The 27,982-nt window shown below is 42.6% G+C and overlaps 2 protein-coding genes across 11 annotated transcripts in view; one reads left to right on the plus strand and one right to left on the minus strand.

The window, feature by feature from the left end:
* The window catches only part of ANGPT2 (angiopoietin 2), a 50,728-nt gene extending 47,304 nt beyond the window's left edge, over nt 1-3,424 (plus strand). For 2 of the 3 annotated variants that reach the window (XM_017681098.3, XM_017681100.3), the window contains exon 9: nt 2,690-3,424. In XM_017681098.3, coding sequence (XP_017536587.1) covers nt 2,690-2,850 — 161 coding nt within the window. In that variant the 3' untranslated portion in view covers nt 2,851-3,424. The remainder of the gene's footprint in view (nt 1-2,689) is intronic. The other variant, XM_036995966.2, reaches the window with a different exon arrangement.
* The window catches only part of MCPH1 (microcephalin 1), a 204,212-nt gene that overhangs the window by 117,048 nt on the left and 59,182 nt on the right, over nt 1-27,982 (minus strand). For 7 of the 8 annotated variants that reach the window (XM_073219223.1, XM_036995909.2, XM_036995911.2 and 4 more), the window contains 2 exons: nt 27,347-27,509; nt 5,648-5,725 (listed from right to left, as the gene is read on the minus strand). In XM_073219223.1, the coding sequence (XP_073075324.1) occupies nt 5,648-5,725; nt 27,347-27,509 (241 nt within the window). Of the gene's footprint in view, nt 1-5,647; nt 5,726-10,381; nt 10,736-27,346; nt 27,510-27,982 lie in introns of those variants that run through there. The other variant, XM_073219224.1, reaches the window with a different exon arrangement.

Raw genomic sequence — 27,982 nt, forward strand, 5'->3', positions numbered from 1 at the left:
CATGTGGAGAGATTTGCTTCTCACTTTTTCAGGCAGTTCAATTTTTAGCAAAATGTGATGTTGAGCTAGAATTGTCAACAGGCCAGCTGTGTCTTCTCAGGACCTATCCCAGAAAGGAGAGGGCACGACTGATATTTGGCAAAATCTTTCCTTGGTTTGGGCTCAGGTGTTGGGAGGTGGTTTAATTCCAGCCTGCTTTATTTGAAAGGTCAAAAAACTCAAAATGGCAACCAGAACAGCGATATAGGTTCACCACCATAGAAATGTGTCCAGTTAGTAATTTATTGTTCAAACAAGGAATTTTCAGTGGTCTTTTTTCTACAGATTTCATTAATATGTAGCGAATGCCTGCCTACACACGCAAAGACACTCCTTAAGCAGCCTCCGTCATTAGCGCAGCACATTGAAATGAGGGCTGTTCAGTTGGGGTCAAGGCCTATTTTCGGACTCTTCTTCCCTTGGAGATTTCGGGTCACACTACTTTTTAACAAAAGTGGAACTTGTACCCGTAAGCATGACTGCTGTAATCAGTCACTTAAAAATGGCTGGATTAGAACTCAGAAACATTTAAGAGTTCAGTGAGAGGAACCGACTGTTAGAAAACTCATTCTGAGTTCTAAAAGTTTAAAAATTGAATAACCAGTTAATGATGCCTAAGACAAGAAAAAACTCTGACGTAAGCTGTCAAGTTAGTTCTTAAAAGCACTGAGAGATTCAAACCAGCAGCAAAAGTTCTGCTGACAGTACAAACTGAACGTAAAGGCAGATGGGAAACAGGCAGGGTTTGATTTGTGGGGACCGTGAACCGTGCTACCAAAAACCCATTCGTCACTCAGCCGGGCATACCAGGGTGAGCGCTGTGGCCGGTCCATTTACAGATGCAAGGCACTGAAGGGACAAGTAGAAGGTCGAAGCTTCGCATGTGTTTGCACTTCACTTAAGAATCGTTTACAGCAAAAAGGATGGATTTATCTATCAAAATAACCTGAAATTCAGTAATCTTCATGTCACTAAAATAACACGGGGACAATCAGGCTCCCTTCAGAAATCAATCCCTTGGTCCCTTAGATACTCTGCATGTGTATCAACATAATATATATCGGTAGCAAAGGCCTTCCCTATGAGCCAAAATTATTCCGGCTATTGTTCCAATGCAAGGAAGCTATTATATTGATCGTGTAAAAGCAGCTTGTCTCCCTCGCCCCACCATAATAATCCTTTCTAAAGCCAACAAAAGGGGAACAAGGGTGGGGGACCAAATACACCAAATCCTTCTGTCTGTCTACCATTCCCACACTGAGCCAGTTGTCCACTCAAGAGGGTGGCGGCTTCCAGACCACCCACGTGTCATGAGCTACTTGAGAGGAGCAGTGCATTAATAACCAAGGAAACAATGTATTTATTTACTCAACTCCAGATTCAGGCCTGAGAGTGGAAGTAGAAAACAGACAGGGGAGAAGAAATGCAGGCCAAGAGAGAACGTGGAGAGGTCACGGCTGCACAAGGGCCATATTCTAGCCCGTGGTCTGGACAGGGCACAAAGTAGCCTCACCATCAGCTAGATTTTTGCATGGACGATAAACACATAGTCAAGTCAGACAACAGGCTCCGAAATGGACAGATCTAGAAGCCTGCAATATCCCTGAATATTTTGGAGGATTCTGAGTACACACGCAAATGTCCTATCAAACAGACACCAACTCAAGTCACGGACCTGTTACCATCAGGAAAGAACTGAGGCCCCTGAATAAAATAATTGCTGATCATAGTCCAATGTGTAAATATAATAAAATACAATAATAGCAACAGAATATTTTCTAAAGAAATACAATATCACACTTACAACTAAAGCTGCCCCACTAGTACCTGCCCCTGGGGGAACTACCAAATTGAGTAGTTCATCCTGCTTGTTTATTTTACTATGTATGGAGATCTTAATACTAGTTATGTTTTCTGTATCGTGGAGTTTTATGTAAGGAGCATCATACAGTATGCATCCTTCTGACGTTTTAAGAATTTGTTCAGATTAATGGCTGTAGATTGGGGTCATTCCTTTTCACCACCGAGGCCTCCAGCTGCTCCTGACTCTAGGGGCTTACAACCCGGGGGCAGCCGCTCAGGTGTCGGTGTGGACCCAGCCTTCACGGGCTGCCGTTCCACAGAGGCAGGGTGGCAGGCTTTACCTTGGTAAGCACACCACGATAACCTGGCCTTTCCCTTTTCTCTTTGGGACTCAGAAATTTCTTTTTTAGCTAGCTCCACTGAGTACTTAAAATTTAGGGTTCTATTTTAAGCAAAGAGATTCCTTTGCTGGGGGAGGGAAGCCTTAATTAGTCTAGCCTCCACTATGTCCCTGGAACTGGAAAATAACCCTGGCACAGTGAGAGTCCTCCTGTGGCTCTTGGCGTCTGCACACCCACACTGGGGATGCACCTACCGCACGCTCACCCAGCCAGGATGGGGCAGGACAGTCCCCTCTTGCTCTGCACGGGAAAGGAGTAAGGAAACTCGGGAAAGCATTCGCCCTGATGGGATCAGGATCCAACTGGCCTGCAGTCTCTCTGTCACAGCAGTACGTCCCACACCCAGGAGTGCTGGTGAATGCCGGCTGGCGGTGCGCGGCCGTTTCCACCCCACGTGAGGCGGTGGGGGCTCCCCGGTGCCTAACTCCTGTGTTTGCCTTCCACAGGCTGGTGGTTTGATGCATGCGGTCCTTCCAACCTGAACGGAATGTACTACCCACAGAGGCAGAACACAAATAAGTTCAACGGGATTAAGTGGTACTACTGGAAAGGATCGGGCTACTCGCTCAAGGCCACAGCCATGATGATCCGGCCGGCGGACTTCTAGGTGCCTGCGCGCACCTGAAGAGTGGTGTCCGGCGGTGCCACTTCCTCCCAAAGCTTTAGGAGACGCGGCTGCACTGTCTCCTCTTCCACCCCAGGCAGCCAGCACGCTCTCGGGCACCCCAGGGACGCGTGGGCTCCGATGGAGAGCCCCGGAAACTCCATCACTTTGACCTCGTCACTGAACAAAAGCACAGCCCCCAAGAAACAGCTGGTATTGGGACCTGACAGAAAGCCTTCCCGAAGATGAATGAAGCTTGCGAATGAGACTGACAGTTTACAGACTCTGCTGTCACAGCCAAGAATGTTGTGTGCAAGTTCATCAATGAATAACTGGAAAGCAGAACACTTATGCTACAGAGTAGAGATAATCTTGGAACTATATTCTTCTAAGCACTGTTTATAGATTGTGTAAATATGCATATGGCCTGAATCCAGCATCACTATCATAATTAAAAGGAAGAACAGATTCTCTAAGCCATAAAAATGTATTATATATTCAGGGACTTCCTGAGAAGTGCTTATTAGCAGTTTATATTTGGAGAAGAAAAAACCTAGTAAATGCATTTTTACCCCTTCTTCTAGGTGCTTTAATTTTTCATTTTGCAAACCATATTTACATATGCGCTGATAGCTTAGTTTTAAGTTAATGCTCAAATATATATTTCAAGTTTATATGGTGAAAAATTCCAGGATCTCTGAAATTATTAATAGAAATGTGTGCTATTTTAGTTTCTATAGAGATTGTACTATTTTTTTCTGCCTGGTTATTAAATATGAAGGTATTTTTAGTTAATTAAATATAACTTATTAGGTGAGATGATTACATTTTTGGGTAATACTTACAGTTTTGTAATTTGATTCTGAAACAACCAAGTGTGCCTCTTGACAAGAAAAATTTTGAGTTTTAATGATGAAGAAAATTATACATTTAATTCCATGAAAAAGAGACTTTACTATCTTTTACTCACTATTCCATTAGGGATGTCTTTTTTCCATTTTAGTAAAATGTGTTTTAGATAAGTAGGCTACAATTTAGTCTGTGGCCGAGAAAGCCCTTCTATTTATAACACTTACAAAGCTGTACTTCTCAAGCTATATTAACCCCTAAAATTATCTGAGGAAAAAAATAATTTGCACTAGTTAAGATTCTTTTTTTTTAATGTCCACCACCAAATTAAAAAAGAAATTGTTTTGGAGTGCAAAACCAAAAATATGATGTTTATAAGAGATTCAAATGTTTACAGAAAATTTTGAGAGCGTGGATCTGAACTCAGGACTGCAAAACAAATTCCGAAAGTTTTACCTCTGTGGTTTTCATAGTACAGTGAATGCTAAAAAACATTGTGTAATGGTTTGTAATTTGGAAGCAATATCTCATATGTTCACTTTTGAGTCAGCTGCTAGGAAGCTTAAGAGTCAAATGTGCAACCAGCACTCACCTTATGTCTGTCTTCTCTTTCCACTATTCCATCACTACTTTTCCTTATTCTGTTTTTCTCATCTAATTAATTTTACCCCTATTTGCTCCCACACTGATTTAGTTTTAGAAAACCCACGTGTTGCTATGTGTAAGGACTCTGGGAGTGTCAGGAGCCCTGCTTTTCCCAGGCAAACATATTAACTGAGTAAAGGAACGCCCCATCTCTGAACAGTTGCCCTTATTCCACGTAAGAAGGCTTCATAAATTCAGAGGTATCACAGACTTGTATCAAATTAAAAAACATCTATCTGATAAGAAAATATCACCACTTCAAAAGAAACAACAGTTCTATGATCTCTCAGTGACCATATGACAAAAACAACAGGAAAACCTGGCAACAACATAATTTATATCACTTGCCCACGTATGCAGGTAAAAAGATTCCAAAGACAAACTGCACCATGTCATTCAATGTTATTCAGTTACATAACTCTCTTGTGGCAGAAAATGGGGAGGGGGGGGTTACATCTACACTTTAGTTCTTCACAAGGTATTTCAAAGAACGAGTCTTGCTGAGAGGAATTATTTCTCCTTAAGAATGCATGTATAAAGTTGAGAAGCAATCAACCCGCTTATCTTAACAATGAAAAAACACAAACAGTCCAACAACCTGGGTACCTTCAGTGGTTAGAGGACAGAGTTCAACTTCCTGTTGTGTGATAGTCCTACGGCATACCGCAACAACTAAAAAAACCATGAAGACTGGTTGTGGATAAAAATCAGCATAATCACCACTTACCTTTCCACATTAATCTTTTGAAAGAATGAATTGTGTCACAAACCAGTTAACATTTTTGAAAATGAAAGCCAACTTCTGCACAATGCTGCCTCCAACGAAACCAGAAATTATCTACTTAGTTATTATCAATCTTTAAAAAAATCAGAACCTAGAACTTTTCCATTAAACATTTAAGTACTTATGTGTCAGTAAAGTTGAAGCTGAATTCAGGAGAAACATCAAGACCACATCAGAGCAGGTCACAACTTTTACACCTATCAGTTCCATCTCTGTGAGTAGTAAAAACATTTTTTTAAAGCAGCAAGCAAGATATTACATCTTAAAAAATCTTACCTTTTCCATTTTCGTTTTTCCTAATCCTGAGGACTGTTGTAATTAAAATATTCTGAGATTGCATCTTCACTTTCTCACATTTGTTTTCATAAATAGATAAAAAGTGTTAAGTTCTATAAACATACCTTTTTGATAATGGGCATAATTACTCTCAATTTAAAAAAAATGTGAGTCTGTATTTATGCCAGTAATGATTTCCTAAAATACCAAGTTGTATTTACCATAATAAAGTAAGGTCTGACTTACAGGAGCTGCGGGGAAGTAGTCAGAAAGTTCAAACGGTTCCTCCGAAATCCAGTGACCCAGTTCCAAAGACCACAGCACCTGTAAGTGACACAATAAGCAGGACATTTACTACAGATTTATCAGGCTCTTAGTGGACAATAACCACTTCGTAGATGTAGCAAAAACAAAACGGGCAAAAAGCCCAGCAGTGACTACACCCTGCGGATCTGAATGAAGCACGTGTGTTTTAAACATCAAAGTGCCATAAATGTTATGAGTATTAATAAATGCTTAAGAAAATCTCACAATGACTAGAAATCTGGGTTATTAGTCTAGTGAGGCCAAATACTAAATACCACCCAACTTCTAGACATACAAAATACTGTATTTAAGAAAAAAATTCCAAGTTTCCAATTTAAGGAGTCGTTATAGATAATCCTCAGTAAATATCCTGGGATTTTATTAACTAAGAAAACAAATTAGGAGAAGATAGATCATAAGCCTGAATTTAAAAAACAACCCTTTCATGTGACCATTTTTCCTATCAGCTAATATTTTCAGGACTTTGCCTAACATATCCCTCCCAGACATTGGAAGGATAAAATGTCTCATAAGCAAGTTTTCATTATTATTAATATTTATTATTATTATTACTTGAACCCACACATTTTTAAATGATTATGATCAAAAACACATTTTTATTTTTAATTCAACAGTTGGAGATTCTGCAGTCATCTCTACCCCATGACCAAACTTCCTAAAAAATCTGTTTCTATGCATTAGAATATTACAACTAAAATAACCAAACTGGATTACATACCCCATGTTTATTTTTTATCTGCAAATTCCCTTCTTATATTCAGTGAATCCACTCTTTTCTAGAGTTGCTACAAACATCAGGTTCATTTTACTGATTTACTGGGAATGAGTAAATCGTTTTAGTGGTTTCAAAGCTAGTGCTTATCTAACACGAGAGCAATTTTTTGTTCCTAATAAAAAGTGAGCACAGTAGTAAAATAAGAGCAAGATACAGAATCAGAATTACAATTTTCAGCAGTGGCCTGAATCTTACTTTAAACAGATGCATATATTTATTCAACAGTTATTTCCTTCAGCTCACTGTCTGATCATCTGTGAACTTAGGCAGTGCCTGCCGTGAGTAAGAGCCCGTGCTAAGTCCTGGAAACAAAGCCAATCCTGGTGGAGTTCACCCACTGCAGGGAGGCAGGAAGGCAAACCACAATGGTGGTTTCTCCAAAACAGGGCTGTGGGAACCTATGGGAGGAAGCCAACCAGCACAGTCCAGGAGAATCAAGAGCAGGTCCACAGATGGGCCGACATTTTACATGTCAAGAAACAGGGTTGGGCGGCTTCACAGGGGACAGTATAATATGCTGTTTCTATCCCCATGTGCACAGTGGCATTACTAGCACATGGCAAAAGAAATGTCTCACGGGAGAACCAGAAGACAAGCCGAGAAGCCAGGAGGCAGACAGGGCACCGGGCCCAAGAGGATACACTGGGCACGGAGTGCGACGTGGGAAAATCTGACTCCGTAGACAGAAAGGAATGAGCTGTGTTCTCAGGGACCCTGTTCAATTTCCAGTTATCTGTGAGATGAGCATTTTGCCATTTAAGTCTCTTTGCTTTCTCTGATTTTAAGGGCCCAAGCAGCATTAAAAAAAAAAAAAAGATATCAAGTGAAGGAAAGTATTAGAAAATTGGTAACTGTGTACTGAAATCATCCTCTACTTTGTTCCTTTTAGGTGGTTAAGAACACCTAAGTCACAGTGTTTATCTTACTTCTATTAACAGTGTATGTTACCATTTACAGAGGCACAAACAACAATATGTGTGTGGTTCCCTACAAAGTCATGATTGGCTCAGAAAATACAACGTAAAAAAGTTTCAGACCCTGGCTCAGTTCAGAAACAAGGCAACAAAGTGAGACACAATGAATGTACCAGTGAGAAAACACAGGAACTAGTCCTAAAAATGCACGTGGGATTTGAGTTCAAATGTAATCCACATTAAAATTCCTCTTTAGGAAATTTATGTTCTCTGAATTTATCCTTTCTAAATGTCATAAAAATAAAGCCATAAAGCATCCACAGTATAATTTTGGTAAGTGAATTAACAAATGTAATGTATGTAAGTACGCTGGGAATTAATATTCAACAGAGAGAGCAGAAAACACTAATTTGACTGTAATGAAATCATCAAATTAGAAACACAGGAAAAACTTTCTGATTTAGTTCTTTTATTAAACAAACTTACCTTTTCCTAGAGTGCTCAAAATTGGGAAAATGTACTCTGCAAGATCATAGTCAAGGTTGTAAGTGAACTTAAAAATAGAAGGTTAACCCAACATATTTCCCATAATATATGTGATAGAATAAAAAGTAACTGAGAAGGTAAATAAAGCGAGGAATGGGATTTTGTGAATAGAGGATCAGTCCCATGTTTACAGTCCTTAAAAGGAGGGCTGAGCTATTTCAGCACTCACTGCAAATGAGTATGTTTGACATTTTAAAATTTTCATTTATAAAACTTGAGTCTTGTTGATGAATTTAAATAGGAACTGTTTTCTTGACTTATTATTAGATTAAGACCTACTGATGAGATGACTTTGCGTAATGTGGGACAGACTACGCAGTTAATTCCATGCCAGGACAAATATAAATGGTCCTCTCAGTTTATATACATTTCATCATTCTACTTGAACAACGTGAGGCGGTGTAGCTCCAGTGAACCCAAGCCAGAAAAGGGCACTAATATTAAATGCACGTCAAGAATAGCATCATTTACAAGGAAGAAAACAAAGTCAGCTTACGGTTAAACACAGCAAAATAAGCACCCATTCATCCTCACCATGTCCCAGCACGCAATGAAAATGATGGCATGAAAAAGAATGGGAAAGGGTCCACAGCAGATCAAACATGCTGGAATTTGGAAGTTGCAAAGCAGATGGAGCAGGGGAAATGGACTTACAAGGGCAAAGAAAGCTTGAAAGTGTCTGGAGAAGGAAGCCAACGGAGAGCACTCGATTCCCTGCAGATTCCCAGAAGGGCAGAGAAACTGGTGGCACAAGGTATGTCTGAAAATGAGTGTGGAACAGGGTAGAATGGAGCCATCTTCACCCCCCAGCCTGCCCTCCTCTGGAACAAGGTGGAAGGAAAATCAGATGGGCTTTCCTGAGAGCAGTAAGAAGCACGAGGGAAACCCCCAGCACAGAAGGCGGGGTGGGACAGGGCCATTCTTTCCTGGGGACCTTGACCATCCTGGGAAACAAGACATGCAGACACCAACACCTGGGCGTCCCTCAGTCAGCACCTCCATTCCCATAGGACTATCTAGCCGCCACTCAGGCAGGCAGAGTCTCAAACGGCTTTTCACTGCCTCATTATTAAACATGACTTTGCACCCACTTGATAAAAACCGTGAGCATGAAAACACCAACAGAACCAAACGAACAGGACTCCTGAGTCCAGGGCGACAGTTGCTCTGTAGACCTAGAGCACCCCGGTCTCCAGGGGAGGACACTGGGATTCACTGGGGTGCCTCCAGGAAAAATGAATGGGGCTGAAAGATCATCTGACGTGTAGACAGACTTGACAGAAGAATTACAGTGCTTTTAGAAAATTTTACAGTGAATTAGTGATAGGTTTACAGAAAAATATAAGCAATCAAAATAACTGTCAGTGATCAGCTTAGAAAACCAACCAAAAAATTACCAGAAATGAATCACTATATGGCTTGGTTCAAACAGTATTCACATACTCATTCATGTATATGTGTGTGAATATGTGTGTGCATGTTAGTACACACACATAAAATGCTCAACAAAAATTATAACCATATTCAGTAGATTGGGGAGGGGAAGTGTAATATAGTACTAGAGACAGCTATATAGTCACATTTTAATCTTCCATAAAAGGAGGTCTATGGATAAGGTCTAAAAGTGAAAGAATTTAAAAATGGCAGGAAAAGCATTTTATTTAGAATTTCGTAGGTAAAATATCAGAAGGCTATTTTAGCAGTGAGAATCCAGGCTAGGAAACTATGGAGCAGGCAGTGCCATTTTTTTTTTTTGAGAGGGAATCTCTCATATTTATTGATCAAATGGTTGTTAACAACAATAAAATTCTGTATAGGGGGTCAATGCTCAATGCACAATCATTAATCCATCTCAAGCCTAATTCTCATCAGTCTCCAATCTTCTGAAGCATAATGAACAAGTTCTTACATGGTGAACGAATTCTTACATAGTGAATAAATTCTTACATGGTGAACAGTACAAGGGCATTCATCACAGAAACTTTCGGTTTTGATCACGCATTATGAACTATAAACAATCAGGCCAAATATGAATATTTGTTTGATTTTTATACTTGATTTATATGTGGATCCCACATTTCTCCCTTTATTATTATTATTATTATTATTATTTTTAATAAAATGCTGAAGTGGTAGGTAGATGCAAGATAAAGGTAGAAAACATAGTTTAGTGTTGTAAGAGGGCAAATGTAGATGATCAGGTGTGTGCCTGTAGACTATGTGCTAATCCGAGCTACACAAGGGCATTAAAACATCCATGGATGCAGAAGATTTCTCTCAAAATAGGGGGGGTGAGGTTCTGAGCCTCACCTCTGTTGATCCCCAATTTCTCACCTGATGGCCCCCCTGCGACTGTGCCTGTCTTAGATTGTTCCTCCCTTGAGGAATCTTACCCGTCTCTGGCTAACCAGTCATCTTCCGGGGCCATACAGGGAGATGTAAAGTTGGTAAGTGAGAGAGAAACCATATTGTTTGAAAAGGTTAGCTTTTTACTTCTTAGGCAGTGCCATTTTTATTATGGCTTCTTAAGTTATACTTGACTTTTAAAAAACATTTTATTTTGGATGATTTTAGACTTACACAGAGGTTGCCAAAATAGTACAGAGTTCTCATTCACCCATCGCCTAGATCCTGCTGCTGTGTGAGCCCCAGCTTTGCTCTTCTTTTTCAAAAGTGCTCTGCGACCAGAGCTGGCTTGTTGTTATCTACAAAAAGATCTTGTTGGGCTTGTAAGTGGAACTGAGTTGAATCCACAGATCAAAATGGGAAGAACTGAGAAGGAGAAAAAGAGAGACAGACAGACAAATACCATATGATTTCACTTATATGTGGAATCTAAAAAGCAGAACAAAAGAACAACAACAAAAAAATCGAGCCAGAAATAGATGCACAGATACAGAGAACAATCTGGTAGATGCCAGAAGGGAGTGTATTGGAAGAAAGAGCAAAATAGGGAGAGTAAAAAAGTACAAACTTTCAATTATAAAATAATTAAGACAGAGATACAATGTAGAGCACAGGGTATATAATTAATACTACATAAGAGCTTTGTATAGTGACACATGGTAGCTAGGTCTGCTCTGGTGTCATGGTGATCAGTGGCGATCACTTCATAAAGCATATAAATGTTGAATCACTATGTTGTGCACCTGAAACTAATACAATGTCAACTACACTTGAACTGAAAAAAGGATAGGGGGGACAGCTTAAAAATATGAAATTTCACAATTCATGGACCTAGTATTTCTCTTTTTTAAGGTCTTCTTTGATTTCTTTCATAAGCATTTTATAGTTTTCAGCATGCAGATCCTGCAAATATTTTGTCAGATTAAAACTTAAATGTTTCAATTTCTGAGGAAGCTAAATGGCATTAAAAAAAACTAAGAATTCCAGTGGCTCATTAACAGAAATACAACTAAATTTTTTATATCAACTTCATGTTCTATAACCATATTGACCACAACCAACTAGTTGTGGGAGCTCTTTGTAGATCTGTTGATGTTCTCTATGTAGACAATCATGTCTTCCATGAATACAGCTTTCTTTCTTTCCCAACCTATATGCATTTTTTTTGTCCTTCCCTTTGCACAGGCTAGGACTTGCAATACGATGCAGAAGTGGAGTAGCAGGAACATTACAATTGCTCGTGAAGCAGAGCAATTTTGTGAGTCAGAGTAATTTTGATTTACTGCAGTAACCAGATAGCATAAACCCGAAGTGTTTGTGTGTACAAGTAAATGTGTCTGTGAAAAGTACAAGGTTTTCGCTACTTCAAACTCCTGTTCTCCAAAGAATACTTAGAAAATTCTACATGAACAAAAGTACCAAAGCTCAAGAATGTCACTTTCCAAACCAGAACCAAATTAGTTTTTAACATTAACTGTAATGTCTTCATATTTTCTTAATTGCCTAAGAAATTGCCTTCAGCTGCCTAAGAAAAAATGTACTCACAAAGCATTTAGTAGGAAAAAAATGCTATAAAAGTTCCCCGTAATTCCTGACTTCTCAAAAAAATTTTTTAAAGAGAGGGACAATACCGAATTATTTCAATGTATGAGTGATGAGAGAAGGTTAGAATGAGGGAAAAAGTGACATGTAAGAGGGATCTTAGGTTGAGCTTGAGAAAATTTAATGACCTCATATGATAAGGATTCACTGCCAGTATGAAAATGACAGCTTTAATATGAAGCTGACTTAATTAATTCACTTGGGAGCATTTCTGATTGTGTTGAAAATATTAATGTTCACAATTTTTTGTTGTAACTGTAATATTAAGCATATTCCATATTTCTAAATAGCCAGCCTAATTACTCATTGTTTCTGGACACGTCTCAGAGCGTACTACCTACCACATAGAATTGCTGAATCTGACGGCAGCTGTGATGGTTAGAACACTTGCCAGAACAAAGCAGCGAAGGGAGAAGGGGCTGCCTGAAGGGAAATGTTGGTGATATTCTTTGCATACAACAAACTTCATATTGTACCAAACACCAGCTGCTTTAAGTCAAATCTGACAGTTACAAACTTGTGCCACAGATTTAACTCATGGGAATTTAGTTAATTTCAAATGGTTCAAAAGTATACTTTATTCCCTACTTTAGTCATTGAAAATAGATGGGGTTGTCTTCATCATGCCTTGCCCCCCCCATCCTTCCCCCTGGCAATCGTGGTAAAAAATGTGGTTGTAAAAGTTTACAGAAGTATAGAAACCTGTATCTAGCATTTGCTAACTCTTCTTTCCTATGTAAGAGTAATAAAAGTAGTAATTACTAATTTCTTGCTACCTTAAACTAACAGCAAAATAATACAAATCGAATTACCAATCTTTTCCTCATCAGAATTTACAGATTCTTTGTTTCAGTTACAAGGGTAACTGATTTTCTCAACACCTTAGGAGAATCCGCTGCTCTGTACATTGTTCTGACTTTTGCTAAAGGGAGAATAATATTTGTGTTTCTTCCATAGCCAGACAACATAGTGTCCATACACAGCTAGACAGATTAAGAGCACAGAATCCAGACAACTAGATTAACCAATATCTAGCTCTTCACAGCTTTGTGACAACAGGCAGGCTAGTTAACCTTTCTGTCACACAAAAACATTATATGTCATTATAAATTATAAAAGTATACATAATGTTAATTAAATAGTTGTAGCAATGAAGTTATTTTGAGGTTAAACATCAGGAGAAAAAACTGGGTCTATCAATGGTATAATTTTTAATAACAGAATAATAGGGTGCTTATGTCCTGAACATTTGGAGCCAGAAAACAGAGGAGGTCTAGTATTCTGAAAAGACCAACTTGAACTGGCAAAGTTTCAAGGCAATACTATTTGTTCCAAAATAAGCCATTCCGCTGTATTCCCAACACATCTCAGAACATCAAGAAGTACTTCCTATAATTCCATAAAGTTATTTTATAAATACAAACCTACTCAGTACATGAAATGCCTGCCTCAATGAGGCAATTTTCCATATATGATTTTTCAAGTGGAGGTGAAATAAAATGGAGGTGACACTCCCAGAATTACACCATCCAACACTTTAAGGAACGCTTTCAGGGACATTAGAAGGCACAGTGGCATCTGGCACATCCCCAGTGTTGTGCAACCACCCCCTTGTCCTAGTTTCAAAACTCCTTTTTTGTCTCAGGAATACACCCCATGCCACTAAGTAATCCCCCCTCGCCCTCCTGCCCCCCATGCCCCGTGACTACTAGTCAGCTCTCTGTCTCTGTGGCTTTACCTGCTGCAGAGACACCATGACCTTCTGCGTCTGGCCTCTTCCACTTGGCACAATGTTGTCAATGTTCACTCAAGTTATGATTTGAATGAAGGCTGGTACAGATGTCAAAAAATGCTTGTTTAATAATGATCGCAATTAACATTTCTTGAGTGGGTGCTGAGCACTATATTTAGATGATCTTTCAAACTTTTAACAGGTAGGGAAACTGAGGCTTAGAGAGTTTCCTTACTTGTCTGTCATACACCTAGTGAGTAAGTGACATGATTACCATTAAAATCCACTCTCTGATTCATGACTCTCTTAAAAAACATAAGGTGGTGTCCAGTCACAGAATGGATACATCAAAGTTTAAAGCAGCAGAAGATAAAAATATTTTCTAGGTTATCACCAGAAGGAATATGGGCTGTGAATGGAGAAAAAGCTGAATTTAAATTCAGACTCACCATTTTTGAGCACTGAAACTATGAGCAATTTAATTAACTAAAACCATTTAAGTCTCAGTATCCACAAAGAATGACTGCCCTGACGGGCTGGGAGCAAATGTCAATCTCCAGACAAGGCAGCCCCATCCTCACATTCTCCGTGCGACTGACCATCTGGAAGCAGCACCACCTCAACCCCAAAGGCCACCTGGTCTCCAGCACCTTCCTAGTCGGTGGGGTCCCAGGGTTAGCAACCTGCACACTGCCTCTGGCAGAAAAGCCGCAGCCTGGGACCCAGACCCACGGAATCAGAATTGCGTCTGAATCAGAGTCTGTGCTCCCCCCGCCCCATTCCGATGTACTTCAGGCCTAAAAAGCACCGCTCTCGCTGCCTTGGAAAAAGTGGCAGGAAACCAAACCTTCGTACAACCTATTTAACCAAAACAGAGAAGACTAAAAATAAGAAGTTAAGAATTCTTTCCCCTTTTTAAGAGATATTAACAGACAGAGACTAAATACCAGATAGCAAGAGGGAAAAGAAGCGGCAGGCTTATTCACGTCTGCATATTCTTACGAAAAAGTTTAGCTGTATTGTATACAGGCATTAGTTAGATTTATGATGCTTGCATTTTACTCAATCTTTTCCAGCCTGAAAAAATGAAAATGGGTTATTTTTGGATTTTAGAGCTTAGCTGCCACTATTAGCTGCTTTTTACATATTGCTAAGCAAAGATCAGGGTGACCCAGCATTTTGCCAGCGTGCTTCCATGTGGAATCCAAACATCTTTATAAATAACACAAGCTCGTACTTTTCTTATCAGAATGAAAACAAAGAAATAAATATAACACATTCCAATGTAACTAAAATAAATAGCAGAAACATCACTTTGCTGTATGAAAACAAAGTAGATATTATTATTACCATCACAGACAATAAACCAAATATTATGGCTACTAAGAGCAACCACTCTTTCTTACCTTTTTTTCTGTGAATTTGAATTATAAAGATTTTTTCCTTAAGTGAACATCAGGTCATCTTATTTTCATCAATTTTAACAAGAAATACATGAACTACACAGATACTTTTTATAATTTATAATGACATATGATGTTTTCATATGACATTTTTAGCTTATTGGAGGCAAGAAGAAACTCTGAGATTGTTTAAAAGAAATAACAAGTATGGTCAGTCATCCACTCACTCGCTTATTCATTCAACAAGTGCTGTGTTCCATGTTCTGTGCTGGGTCTTGGGCCATGTAAAGAACGACAGGTACAGTCTCCCCACCAAGCGCTTGTAATTGCTAAATAACCAGTATCTGTTAAAGAGATTCTGCCTGCATGTTTCAAATGCTATTTTGCCCTAGTCCCTTGCTATCTCAAAGTTTTACTACCAAAAGTTACTTAAATTGCTTATAAGTAAAAACATTGTTTAAAATTTAACAACTGAAGTTAATGTCCTACTCTAATAAAGTGCACATGGAATAGAAGAGATACTTAAAGGTCGAAGGGTACAAACTTGCGGTTATAAAATAAGCCATGAGGATGTAATGCACAGCATGGTGACTATAATAATGCTGTATTGCATATTTGAAAGTTGCTAAGAGAGTAGATCTTAAAAGTTGTCACCCCAAGGGAAAGAAAAACTAAATATGGTGATGGATGTTAACTAAACATGCCATGGTGACCATTTCACAATATATACAAATACTGAATCATTACGCTATACACCTGAAACTAATATAATGTTCTATGTCACCTATACCTCAAAAAACAAAAACAAAAAACCTGTGAGGGACACCAAGTATTTGTATAGTCCTCTTTCTTGTTTGTTGTTATCCAACAAAACCAAAATCAGGAAGAATTACATGAAGCAAAACCCGGGCAGAAGTATTGCTCTCCTCACTAAAGGACACTCTGTGGCGATGTGTGATCTGGTAAAGTGGGTAGCCCGCTGAGGAAGGCGGCAAGGCCCACGTGATGGACAAGAGCACATGATTCGGCTCCGGCTTCGCGAGAGCCAACAGCTGGCGACTGTGCCACTGCCTGTACATAAGGCCGAAGTCTGTAAGTCTGAGAACCGCTAATGTCTGGTAAGTCATGAGGTTATACAGAACTCTGACATTCAAGGAAAGGAACTTCCTTTCAGAAGAAGAAATCTGATTCCAAAGAACTATGAGATCGATCTATCATGACCAAAGGCAAGCTGTTACGCCAGCTGACAACATCGCTCTTAGTTACATAGTTCTATTTCTCTGGTAAAGAAAAGTCTAGAGACTTCCTGTAGAGAACCTTCCAAGGCAAAGAATTTGAGAAGAAATGCACTGCGTGACGCACATGTAAAAAGTATCATGTAGCAGAATGTACGATGTTGTCAATTATGGTCTTGAAAAAGGTACAAAAGTTTACAAAAATCTAGTATTTTTTACATAAACCATAATATCTAATATTACCCCGAAAGCCTAACTCACGGGGGTACTTTGCAGACACTATTTGGGTCCAAGTATGATATTCTTCAGCAATCTATTTTAACTCAGGAATAGCGCTTAGAAACCTAAAGGAATGGGTACTTAACAGTGTCCCCAATGTCACTGATAGATATCCAAATACCTAAATGATGGAAAACTGAAGACAATTTTCAGAAAGCTCCAGAGAATCAAATCACGGCCGAATTTTCCAATGAGAACCTCAAGTTAAGATGCCCTATGCAATTACTTGAAGGAAGAACTGCTCCGTTGGAAAATCAGGAACTCAACAGAAAGTTGCAAAGGTTAGCTAATAAAGATGTACATTTAGGTTCAGCTCAGGTTTGTTCTAAAAACAGGCTTTGAGTATGTGGTACAATTCAGCATGGATGAAGCCAAGGTCCTAGAGTTTCCAATCACAAGGCGAGGAAGACATAATTTGAAATAAAAAAAAATTTAAGAACTGGCATTACTACTCAGTTACCCCAAGTTAAACAAATCAAACCAAACCAGTGTGGTCCCTGAAGGTCATAACTTTGAATAGGATGTTCAGCAACCAGTACCGAAGCTAAATCACTCAATTTTCTGAATTGCAGCCTTATCCAATTAAACTGTTTGCCAAATAGAGCAACTTCAGTTTTAATATACATAAATAATCTCCTTTCTTTCCTGCGAAGCCAATAGACTCAGGTGCTTTGTCAAACACTGGGAATACCATCTTTCAGTGGGCCCATTACAGGTGTGGGCCCTATTTCAGTTGCCCCATCTAGTTACCAAGGCCCGGATCTCTGACCCAGTCTCGGCAAGGGGCTCGAGATAGTCCTCAGCACCCAGTTACCCCTCCTCTACTTAGTGAACAGTAAGTCTGAATGACCCTCCTCATCCCTGCAGCTGCTCTTGGCAAGGTTTCTGACAACACCCACCCAGGCGAAGCCAGTGGCCGATGCTCTTTCTCCACCCATCCTACCCACCATCCTACCCACGTTCTCCAGGAGCCCCCCCCCAATCACTACCCAGCCCTTGCTGCTCTCCCTCGCTTCTCCTCCTGCTTCCCAATGTTTAATCGCTGGCTCAGCACAGGGCTCAGCCCCACACTCACTCCTCCCCACTGCACACACACTCCTGGGTACCACGGCTTTAACACCGTCTATGCACCAGTGGCTCCCAAATGAGTATGTATATGGTCTTCACCTGAAGGCTTGAGACCGAGATACACAGGTGATTTCTCTACTAGGAATCTCATACTCAGTATGTGCTGATGTTTTTACTATACATCCCCCAGGGTTCCCCACCTTAGTATAAATGCCACCACTATCTACCCTCAGTAGCTCAAGGAAAATATTTAGGAAGGATCCATCTTAACTTCTCTGTTCCACATACCACATGCTATCAAATCCTTTCAGATCTTCCTAAAAAGTATGCCAATCTGATCTCTCTCCACCAGCTCCCCTGACCTGAGCCATGGCCATTACAGTCTCTTACCCAGATGACCCTAACTGCCTCCTCCCAGTCACCCTGCTTCTGCTCGTCTCCTGCAATCCATTCTTCACAGATAAAAACCCATCACTGCCTAGTTAAAAACAAACCGCTCCTGTGGCTTCCCAAAGTCCCGACCGTTACCCGCAGAGTCATGCTCTGGCCCCAGGGCCTCTCCACCCTCAGGGCCACATGGCAGCCTTAGGATTATGCTTTTCTGTGCTGGGTGGATCCAGTAGATTCTATCTTGCACCTTCACAAAACTATACAACTATGCAATATAAGAATTCCAAAAATGATGGAACCTCATTCATAATAGTCAAAGGTTGGTTCCAGAGAGCTTCACAGAGTTCTCACTCAAAAAAACAACGTCCACTTCTTGGACTCCACCACTGCTCGCACCTGGATGGCGATCACAGTCCTGTCCTGCTCACACATCGTTCCTGAAGTTCTCACAAAGGGCAACTCCACAGGGGTCTTGATTTTCTGGCCAGTCACTTTTTCGGATCTGTTCTTGATCATGAGGTAATGGAACCGGGAAAGCGCAGTGCCTCCGATGGGGGAATTTGCGGGATGAACAGGACGAAGGTATAGCCAGGGCAAGGATGCAAACAGGACCACCTACTGCCCGCGTCCCCTGGGCCAAGACAGGAGTGCACAGAGACTCCAAAGAGCAGCTCGCATGGGTTCTCGCAGCTCACAGGGGAAGAGCTGGGGCGTTTTTCAGTAACTACCTCAAACTCAAGGAGCAAAGACCCTCAGGTTATGTGTCCGTCCGCAAGTAGAGCCCATTCTTTTAACACTGGAAGTTTACAGATTAGGTGTACTCTGAGATGACTATGCCTTGATCCAGACTGTTTCCAAGCTCCACATACAAGCCAGCCAGACAAGGTACTTCATCCGGTGTCGCGACCACTAAGCAGAAACAGGGTCCTTCTCACCTGCAGAGTGTACGGTAAGGATCCAGTGAGGCGGCGGGTGAGAGAGCGCTCGGTGAGGTGTAAGGACTTCGTCGGGGCGTCAGCTGTGACAGAGCAGGAAGGACTCTGGAATCAAGCTGGGGAGCGCCTGGCACAGGGCCAGGAAGCTTGCTAGAGACAACCTCACGGCTCAGGGGTCCTGGTCACAGACGCAGCCACCAAGGACAGGCCGCCTAAAAATGGTTCTTAGAAGGTGTTCAGAGGTTAACCCATCAATTTGAGGTTTAAAAAAAAGAACGGCTTTCAAGATGATGATTCCTGAATGGCCTTGGGAAGGCAGCGTGATGTGCCAGAACACCAGTGGGGGACCTAGACTCCAGGGCTGCTTCTGCTGCTGGCCACAGCTTTAGGGGAGCGGCAGCGTTCTCCGCTGTAGAGGCTCAGCTCGGACTGCGTGAACAATGGGCTTCGTCCTAGTTCTAAGTGTTATTTTATGCTCAAGCCAATAAAATCAGACCCACCACTTACTGAATTCAGAGTGAGGAGGCCAAAACGGAATCACATTATTTCAAGAAAATTGACTCATCATGATACCATTTTTTGATTTATGAAACACTTGATTATAAAGTGGTGTTTTGTTAATAGTTAAGCACCTTGAAATCTGGCTTAGAACTGAGTTAGGTTCTGAACTCTATGTTTGCATTTACAACTGATTTAGTTTTAAAATGCCATATCAAGCCTTATCCATAAGCTTTTCAGAATCAACATTTTTAAACCTAAATACAGCTGAGTCACTCCTTCCTACTACACCATGTCCTTGCGGGGACAGGGGACAGAGCAGGATGCAATGGGGGCTTCAGGGGAGAAGCCCAGGTCACGGGGCACACCGCTACCTTTCATGGGACACCAAGTGGTGCGAAGGCAAGGTGAGACTGTGGACACGTCAGGGAGAAGGCAGGAAACAAGTGGGTCAGAGTTAAAAGACAGACTATCTCGGAATTCAAAGGGCCCCATGCGTGAACACAATGGAACAAAAAATGCTTTGGTCTAAAGCTTTGGCCAAATCAATTTCTTTATTTTTCTGTTGTGTTCCTTCCTGTCTCCCACAAATAGGAAATAGAGCACCTCCTGACACAGTTTTCTATTTCTATGTATCTGCCAGACGATTGGGTCATGAAGCAGGAAAAACACCAGCTATTCTCTTTGCTGAAAACAGCAGAGCTGACAATGGAAGTGGGACTGCTGTAAACACGGAGGAACTGCCAACACAGTTTAAAAAAAAACTAAATAGAAATTCAAATAGGATTTTGTTTTAAAATCACCATCATTTTTTTTGGATATGACTAATGGGGCCACATACAAGCATCTAATTTTGAAGAACGGCTAGAACTCTCCTTTACAAGAAATTTCCAGAGAATACCACACAAACCCTGAAATAAAAACATTCTCAGTCATGTTTTTCTTGGAGGCAAGTGTGTGCTGCTAGCCAAAAGGAATATTTTCAGAATCCCCCAAATTGCACTGGGGACGAGGAAAAAGGAGGAGGACCACAGAGAGCGAGAGTCATTCCTTTCACACACAGACCCTGTCACCCTGAAAGTATATAGTAAGGACACGTCGAATCTTGACCCTACAAGAAACTGCAACCTGGGAGGCTCGTTTCTAAAGTCGCCTACAGGTCGCAGATGAATGTTAAGTTGTGTGCGGGGACAGGGAAGTCATGTGAAGTGGCTTCACGAACGGCAGTGGGAACAAGTCTCTCCGTTCATCACATTTGTCCTGTGGAATTTCTTTAGAAATTACAGAAGGGGAGGCCAGGCAAGACAAGCAGTCATCTTTGTCTTACTTAAGACTGAGATAAACAGAGAAAGATTCAGCTCATTTCTAGACTCTTTTTTCCTTCAGAGTGCAAGTCAGCGATTGACATCAATGGGCATGGTCACCGGCCAGAGGAAGCATCTGACAGTCAGCACGATCGCATCACAAATACGCGGGCACATGTTTGACTTTGAGCCACAGCACATCCTGTCTTTTTCATTTCCTGGGAGTTGGTATTTTCTCAAACAGTGACGTGTTTGGGCATCACTGGAAGGGCACCATCTGCAGCTGTTTTCGCAGAAAGATCCAAGCTCCAAACTGTGACTCTACAATCTGCGTGCTCATTTAAGGCAACTGTGCTCTGATGATTTTGGAGGAGGTTTAAGTGCATGACAGTCGGTACTGGGGGCTTTGAGAGAAGTGGTGTTTCCACTAACACCGAACACCTCCGCTGAGGAAGGAGGGCACTTCCTACCTAGGGCCCTTAAGGAACCCATGCAGGCCCACTTCCTGCTGTCCGCCTGTGCCACACTCCGTTTCCAGCCCACCTCACACTCCCCTTCCTCACTGAGGGGCCCAAGCTTCCCGGCTCTGCTGGTGACACCCTATGGGTGCCAGATTCCCCAGCACTGGGGCGAATGGACTGGCCCATGGCAAGGTTGCACCTGGCCCAGAGCACAAGTATTTCACTTTTAACTTTAGGGTGAATGCATTCTTTCTGGACTTAACACTATGGTGACAGTAGGTAGCAAACTGATTTTACAGCCCTTTGGAGTAAGTTAACAAGCTGTCATTTCTGCTGCAGGACTAACATTCACTACGTCCTTGCTCTCTGCTGGTCACTGTTATGAGGCCCGTGCATGCTCAGCTCTTAGCCTTCACACAGTCCCGTGAAGGACCTACTGTCCTTGGCTGCATTTCACAAATAAGGAACCGCAGCTCTGGGAGGCGGAGCCCCTTACCTAAGGCTGCCTGCTAGAACATTCCCCACACCTGAGCAGTTCAACCAAGTCTGCTCCCACCCAACGTGGGGAGGAGGTTAACTTTCAGCCTGTGAAACCCCAAATCTGGGACCAGCCACACAGCATGGCATTTAACTATCCTGCACTGAATTTTTTTTTCATGCTATCATCCTACTAACTGTTAATACATCAGAGACCTGGATCTTATGTTTTGTGGGTCTTCTTCTATTTCAAAATAATTTTAATGTAAGTGCACTGCCAATTGGGACATTATAAATAATGATATTATAATGGAAATATGTGGGGAACCTCTAAACAGAGCACACATTTATATATGTGTACGGATGTGTGTTTTCAGTGTTATCATTTAAAGAGCAATTAGCTTTTCATTCTGTTCTTCCTCTAACACTTGTCGGTTTGTCTTCCTAGTAGAAGGTATTGGACATACGAGGTAAAAAGATAAATAAAATATATGAACCTGCAGAGTCATAGCTGATAGAACTTGTGGCTCACTGAGTGGCTTAGTAAGGGAAAAATAATATTAAAGTTGAGTCTGCTGTTTCATCACTCCCTAAAATCCCTGTACTTGTATAGGAGACATGTTATTTAAAGATATGACTTGGATGCCTTCACACCCCATCCTGCTAGCAGGGAGCCCTGAGGAGGGCCGGCAGGCCCCAGCGCCCGGCGGCTCTCCCAGGCCGGCCCCATTCTCGTCTCGGCGGCCCACAGGCTGGCCTTCCCTGCGGGTCAGCCCAGCTCCCCAGCGAGCGCCGCATCGGAATGGTTGGGGACCCAAGGCAATCCATTCTATTCTTCTTATAAGCTCCTCCTCTTTAATTTTTTTCTTAATGTTCTGTTTCTCAACTGTCTTTCTTCTTGTTTACCACTAACAAAGCCAGTTCTGAAGATCAGCTGCTCTATCGCAGGGGGCTGGCAGGGTTGGCTCCTTCGGCACGCACCGAGGGAGGCTCTGGCCAGGCCTCCCTCCCAGCTACCGGGGGCTCCTGGAAATCCCGGACGTTCCTTGGCTTGTAGATGCACCTCCCCAAGCTCTGCCTCTTCGCGTGGCTGTCTTCCCTCTGTGTGTTTATAAGCTTTTAGGAAACTTATCCCTACATAATTCAGCCTGGGTGAAAGTCATCAGCCTGGGACACAATGAGCTGTGTAATTAATGCACTTTGGAATTAATGCATCTGTAACCATGGTGGGGTAAGCAGGTGCCCCCGAAAACAGTCCCAGCATGAATGTTCCCTGACATGGTGAACGGGACTTTGCAAATGCAATGAAGTTAAGGACCATGAGATGGGGAGCTCCTGGATCATCCAGATGGGCTCGATGGGGCCACGAGGTCCTGCTCGGTGGGAGGTCGGGTGACGGAGCAGAGGTCAGTGACTTGACTGCTGGAAGGGGCCACCAAGCCAAGACTGCGGGAGGCCTCAGCAGCCAGAAAAGGCAGGAAACAGGCTCTCCCTTAGGCCTCGGGAAGGAACGTGGCCCTGACAACACCTTGACTGGAAGCCACTGAAACTTATTTGGACACCTGACCTTCAAGACCACAAGGGAGTAGATCTGGGTTGTCTTTAAGCCCCTGAATTTGTAGTAATTTGTAACAGCAGCCACAGGAAATTGATACAATACCACGGGTCCTCTAGAAACCATCTAGGGCGACACCACCGTGTGCTTACTTATGAAGAAAAGTGCTTCTGGCCACACTGGATGTCTGATGGGTGACATGTGGGTGCCTGGTGCTACCCTCCCCCTCAGTGCTCAGCTGGGGGAGCCAGAGGGCTCAGAGGCCCCTGTGTCAACCTGGCACGGCCCCTCACCCTGGGCTTGTGCACCAGGAGGCTCCTGCTCCTGGGATGCAGCGCACCGTCTTGGCCACACCTGTCCCAGCCCTGGTGTCTCCAGGCTTTGTGATGTCTTAGCATACGGGAGGAAAGGGAACCCCACCAAAATGTATCCCTCTTACATCCTTTTCAATCTTTGCTAAGTCATCTTCTTACCAGCTTGTATACAGCTGTCCAAGTCAATACCCCAGAATCACCCCCAAATTATTCGCCTCCCAAGATGCCACCCACCCAAGAGACAGCCATCAAACTCGACCTCTACAACATTGTCTAAATCAGAGTGCATCTTGCCACCCAATTCAAGCTGCTGTTTTATCCCTCTGGAACACTAGGGTACAGTGGTGCCCTGACGTCCTTCCTGCTTCCCCACAGTGAGCTCTGAGAGACACAAGTCAGACCACACTGCTTCCCTGACAGACACCTTCCTATGGCTCATCACTTCCCACTTCCCACGCCTGCTTCACCCCCATTCCTTTAGGATCCAGCTTCCTCATCTCAGCGTCCACAGCTTTCTCTCACGTGTCCCCAGTCAGCCTTCTTGCTGGTGCTCAAACACACCGTCCAGGCCTCAGGGATCATGGTCTTGTCATGTCTGGCTCCTCGAAGCCTGTGTCTGGAGTGCTGACTTTATGGGAACTCTCTGGGATGCCGACAGCCTGTGCCTGGAGGCCTGAGATCCTGGGGGACAGGGCCCCACATCTGGGGGGGGGGGTAGAGCATGGGCCACGCTCCCTGGGGGCCAGCTGCTTTACAGTAGGCAGTCCCCACCTGAGAGAGGTCCACCCATGTGCCGGCATGTATTGGCACTGCCCCTTATGACCGAGCAGGCTTCCATCATATGGATGGACTGGTTGTTCACCCCTCACCCTCCAAGGGACGTGTGCTGCTTCCAGATTTTGGTGATTGTAAGCAACTACACACATTTGTGTGCAGATTTTTATGTGAGTGTAAGTTTTCGTTTCTCTGGGGCCAAACCCAGGGGCAGGGTTGCTGGGAGACCCGTAAGTGTACATTGAACTTCGAATGGCTGTACCAGTTTCCAGGCCCACCAGTGGGGGAGGAGGGGCCAGGTGCTCTGCATTCTTGCTAGAGGTTTACCGATATATTTTATGATTTAGCCGTTCTACTAGCTATGCGGTAGCATCTCCCTGTGAGTTTAAATTGTACTTCTCTAATGTTTAATGATGCTATGTTTTCAGGTGTTGTGTGTCATCTGTACACCTTTGATAAAAATGTTCAAAATTTTTTTTTGTCCATTTTTGTTTGGGTTGCTTATTTTCTTATTTTTTTAATTGGAGAGTTCTTTATATATTCTGGGTGTAAGTCCTTTATCAGATGAGATTTGCAAATAGTTTCTCAGGGTTTCTTTGTAATATTCTTCACAGAATGTTAGTTCTTTAATTTGATGGAGTATAATTTATCAATAGTTCTGTTACATATAGTGCCTTTGGTGTTACATCTAAGAACTCTCTGCCTAAAAAAAAGTCATGAAGATTTGTATCCTGTGTTTGCTTCTAAGAGTTTTACCATTCTATGTTTCAGGCTGATCCATTCTGGGGTTGCCTTTGTGTACAGCGTGAGGCTCAGGTCTGGTCTGGCAGGTGGATGTCCAAGTGCTCCAGCAACATCTGTTGAAAAGACCGACTTTTTCACTGAACTGCCTTTGCTCCTGTGTCAAAACCAATGGGCCACATTTGTGTGGGGCTATTTCTAGGCTCCCCTTCTAGAAGCTCCATGATGGTTGTTCCCTCAGACACCACGTTGTCTTCATTACTGAAGCCTTACAGTCAGGTAGTGTTAGTCGTCCAAATCTGCTCTTCTCTCAAAACTTTTGGCTAGGCAGCTAGCTCCCGTTTCTCTACCCACATAGGTTGGAATCAGCTTGCCTATCTTCAAAGAATTCTGAGATTCTAACTGGGAATTTGTTAAATCAACAGAGTGATATGGGGAGGAGTGACATTTTAGCTATATTGAGTCTTCCAATCCAGGAACCCAGTGGGTCTCCATTTCTTTAGTACTTGCATTTTTTATATCAGTGTTTTGTAGTTGTAGTTTTCAGCATATACATCCTGCACAGAGTTTTATGTTAGAAATACTAACATAAAATTTATACTTGAATGTCTCAATGTTGACTTTGCATTACTATATCCTTGTATCTTGACAATTTGCTGAACTCATTAGTTCTGAGAGTTTTGTGTATTTCTTGCAATTGTTGACACAGTCATGTTGTCTGTAAAGAGGGTCAGTTTCGTTTCCTCCTCTCTAACCGAAATGTCTTCTGTTTCATTTTCTTGCCTTATTGCACTGGCTTGGCAGAGAGGTCCAGGTGGGAAGTCCTGTCTGAGCACTGAAAGTTTACTTAATAACATGTTTCCCATCCTGCCTGTATCCCACATACCGGTTAATCCCACATGCAGTTATTGTAAACTAAACTTGCATCTGGTTCTATTTCCATGTATGGTGAGTGGGAGAACAACGGCAGTGCACAAAGCAGGAAAAGAGGCACCCAGGGCGTCAGCCCTTACCCACGGTGACGGTCAGAGCTGACCTGTGTCTGCCTTCCCTGGCCTGCCCAAAGTCCCCCGAGAATAGCTGGGTACAGAATCAAGTACAGATGCATATCCTCATAAAACATAGGACATTTTTTCCTCTGAGACATGAGGGAAGGAAGAGCTGACTGATAAGACACAGAGACATGGGAGCTGGAGAGAAAGAACACAGGGTGTTCACAGAAGCTAGAGTAATAAATGGTATTTCATACAAATAAATGTGGATCGGTGCTAACATATAATCGGGTAAAGTAACACCCAATGGCTACCGATGCAAATAGTACTTTGGGAATGTCAACCTTTCCTACTTCATGACTTTAAACACTAATGCCTCAAACCTCTTGAACTAGAGAGATGCAGGGTTAAATCATGACATGGGGATAAGGCCACAGCCTTAAGAGCACATCTGTGGATTGTTTGCATATTATAATTCCACTGGTTTAAATGAACACAGTATCACTATAATACATTCTCAGGGGGAGGGGGAGGGAGGACAGACAGCAGATGCGGAACAGTGACAAACGATGCTACTCCCCCATCAGACGGCGATGCTCTGGAGACCTCAGGTTGCAGGGCAAAGTAAAAATAGAAAGAGCAGCAAACAATTTCAGCTTTCATGAATAATGAAAACAATAATTAAAAAGAAAATCTACCTTTAATGCTCAGAAATAAGGGCAAGCAATGTTACAGATAGATATCCTTAAGATAAAACATATCCAAACAGAATTAAATGAACATGTTCCATCCTAAGTAAATCCATCTGTAAAAACAATCACTGGATTCTTTTGGCTTTCTAAACTGTCACTCGCATAGGTCACATTATTTCTTGGTCAAACGCAGAAGAAAGTTCACTTGACTGTGAGAACATGCATTCCGTGCCTTCATTCCAAGTCTGCCCTAACCTCGTCTGCCCGTGGCTCCGAGGTCTTTATCTGGGGGCTGGTTGTTCTCCGGCGCTCAGTGCTCACCACACCCCCGGCCCACAGGGCCCGGCAGTGGCTGGAGGGGGTGAGCCAAGGGTGAAGAGAGCAAGGAGAGGGTGGCGGTGGGTCCCGGACAGTGGGCGAGATAGCAGGATGTGTGGCTGCACCACCTCAGGGTGCCCAGACCCACCAGACGCCCCATTTTAAGATGCGCAGCTCAGACCTGCGCCGTGCGCACAGACCACTTACCCATTCATAGGCGAGGACCCAGCAGCCGCGGGCAATGCCCAGCAGCACGTTCAGCGTGCGCAGGGGCCTCCCGGCCAGCACGTGAGTGGTGGTCTCACACACTTCGGGGGCGAGGGAAAAGCCCTTCAGTTTATTCACAACCTGGATGACGACGCTCTGCTTTCTATCAGATGGGAGGAAATGACAAAATGAATATGTGTTCATTACACTCAGGGAAAACCAAACCAGAGAGCTAAAATCCCACACTGACTTCAGCTATGGCGACCATCTCTCAATTTCCTTACCGTCAATGACATGAAATTTAGGGAAATAAAAAGACTTTGCATCTCAACTCCAATGGCCTGTTTTAGTGGCCGAGAAAACCAAGGCCCAAGGCTGTCCGTGGCTTCCTCTGGGGCTGTGGGCAGGAACCAGCCGGTGCCAGACACCAGACCTCCCGGCACAGCCCGGGACGGACTCACCACAGTGTCATGTACTTCTCACACTATCTGAGCTTCTCGCTTGCTTATTTGAAAATACAACATTTACAGAGTTCAAACCCGTAGTTTTTCTGCTAATAGCTGGGAAAGGGCCCTTTCCATTAAACCATCAGATCAAATCTTAGGGCAGATTTGACAGAAGCCCCTTGTTTTCACA

This window comes from Manis javanica, chromosome 12 (genome assembly GCF_040802235.1).
Source record: "Manis javanica isolate MJ-LG chromosome 12, MJ_LKY, whole genome shotgun sequence".
Lineage (NCBI taxonomy): Eukaryota > Metazoa > Chordata > Mammalia > Pholidota > Manidae > Manis > Manis javanica.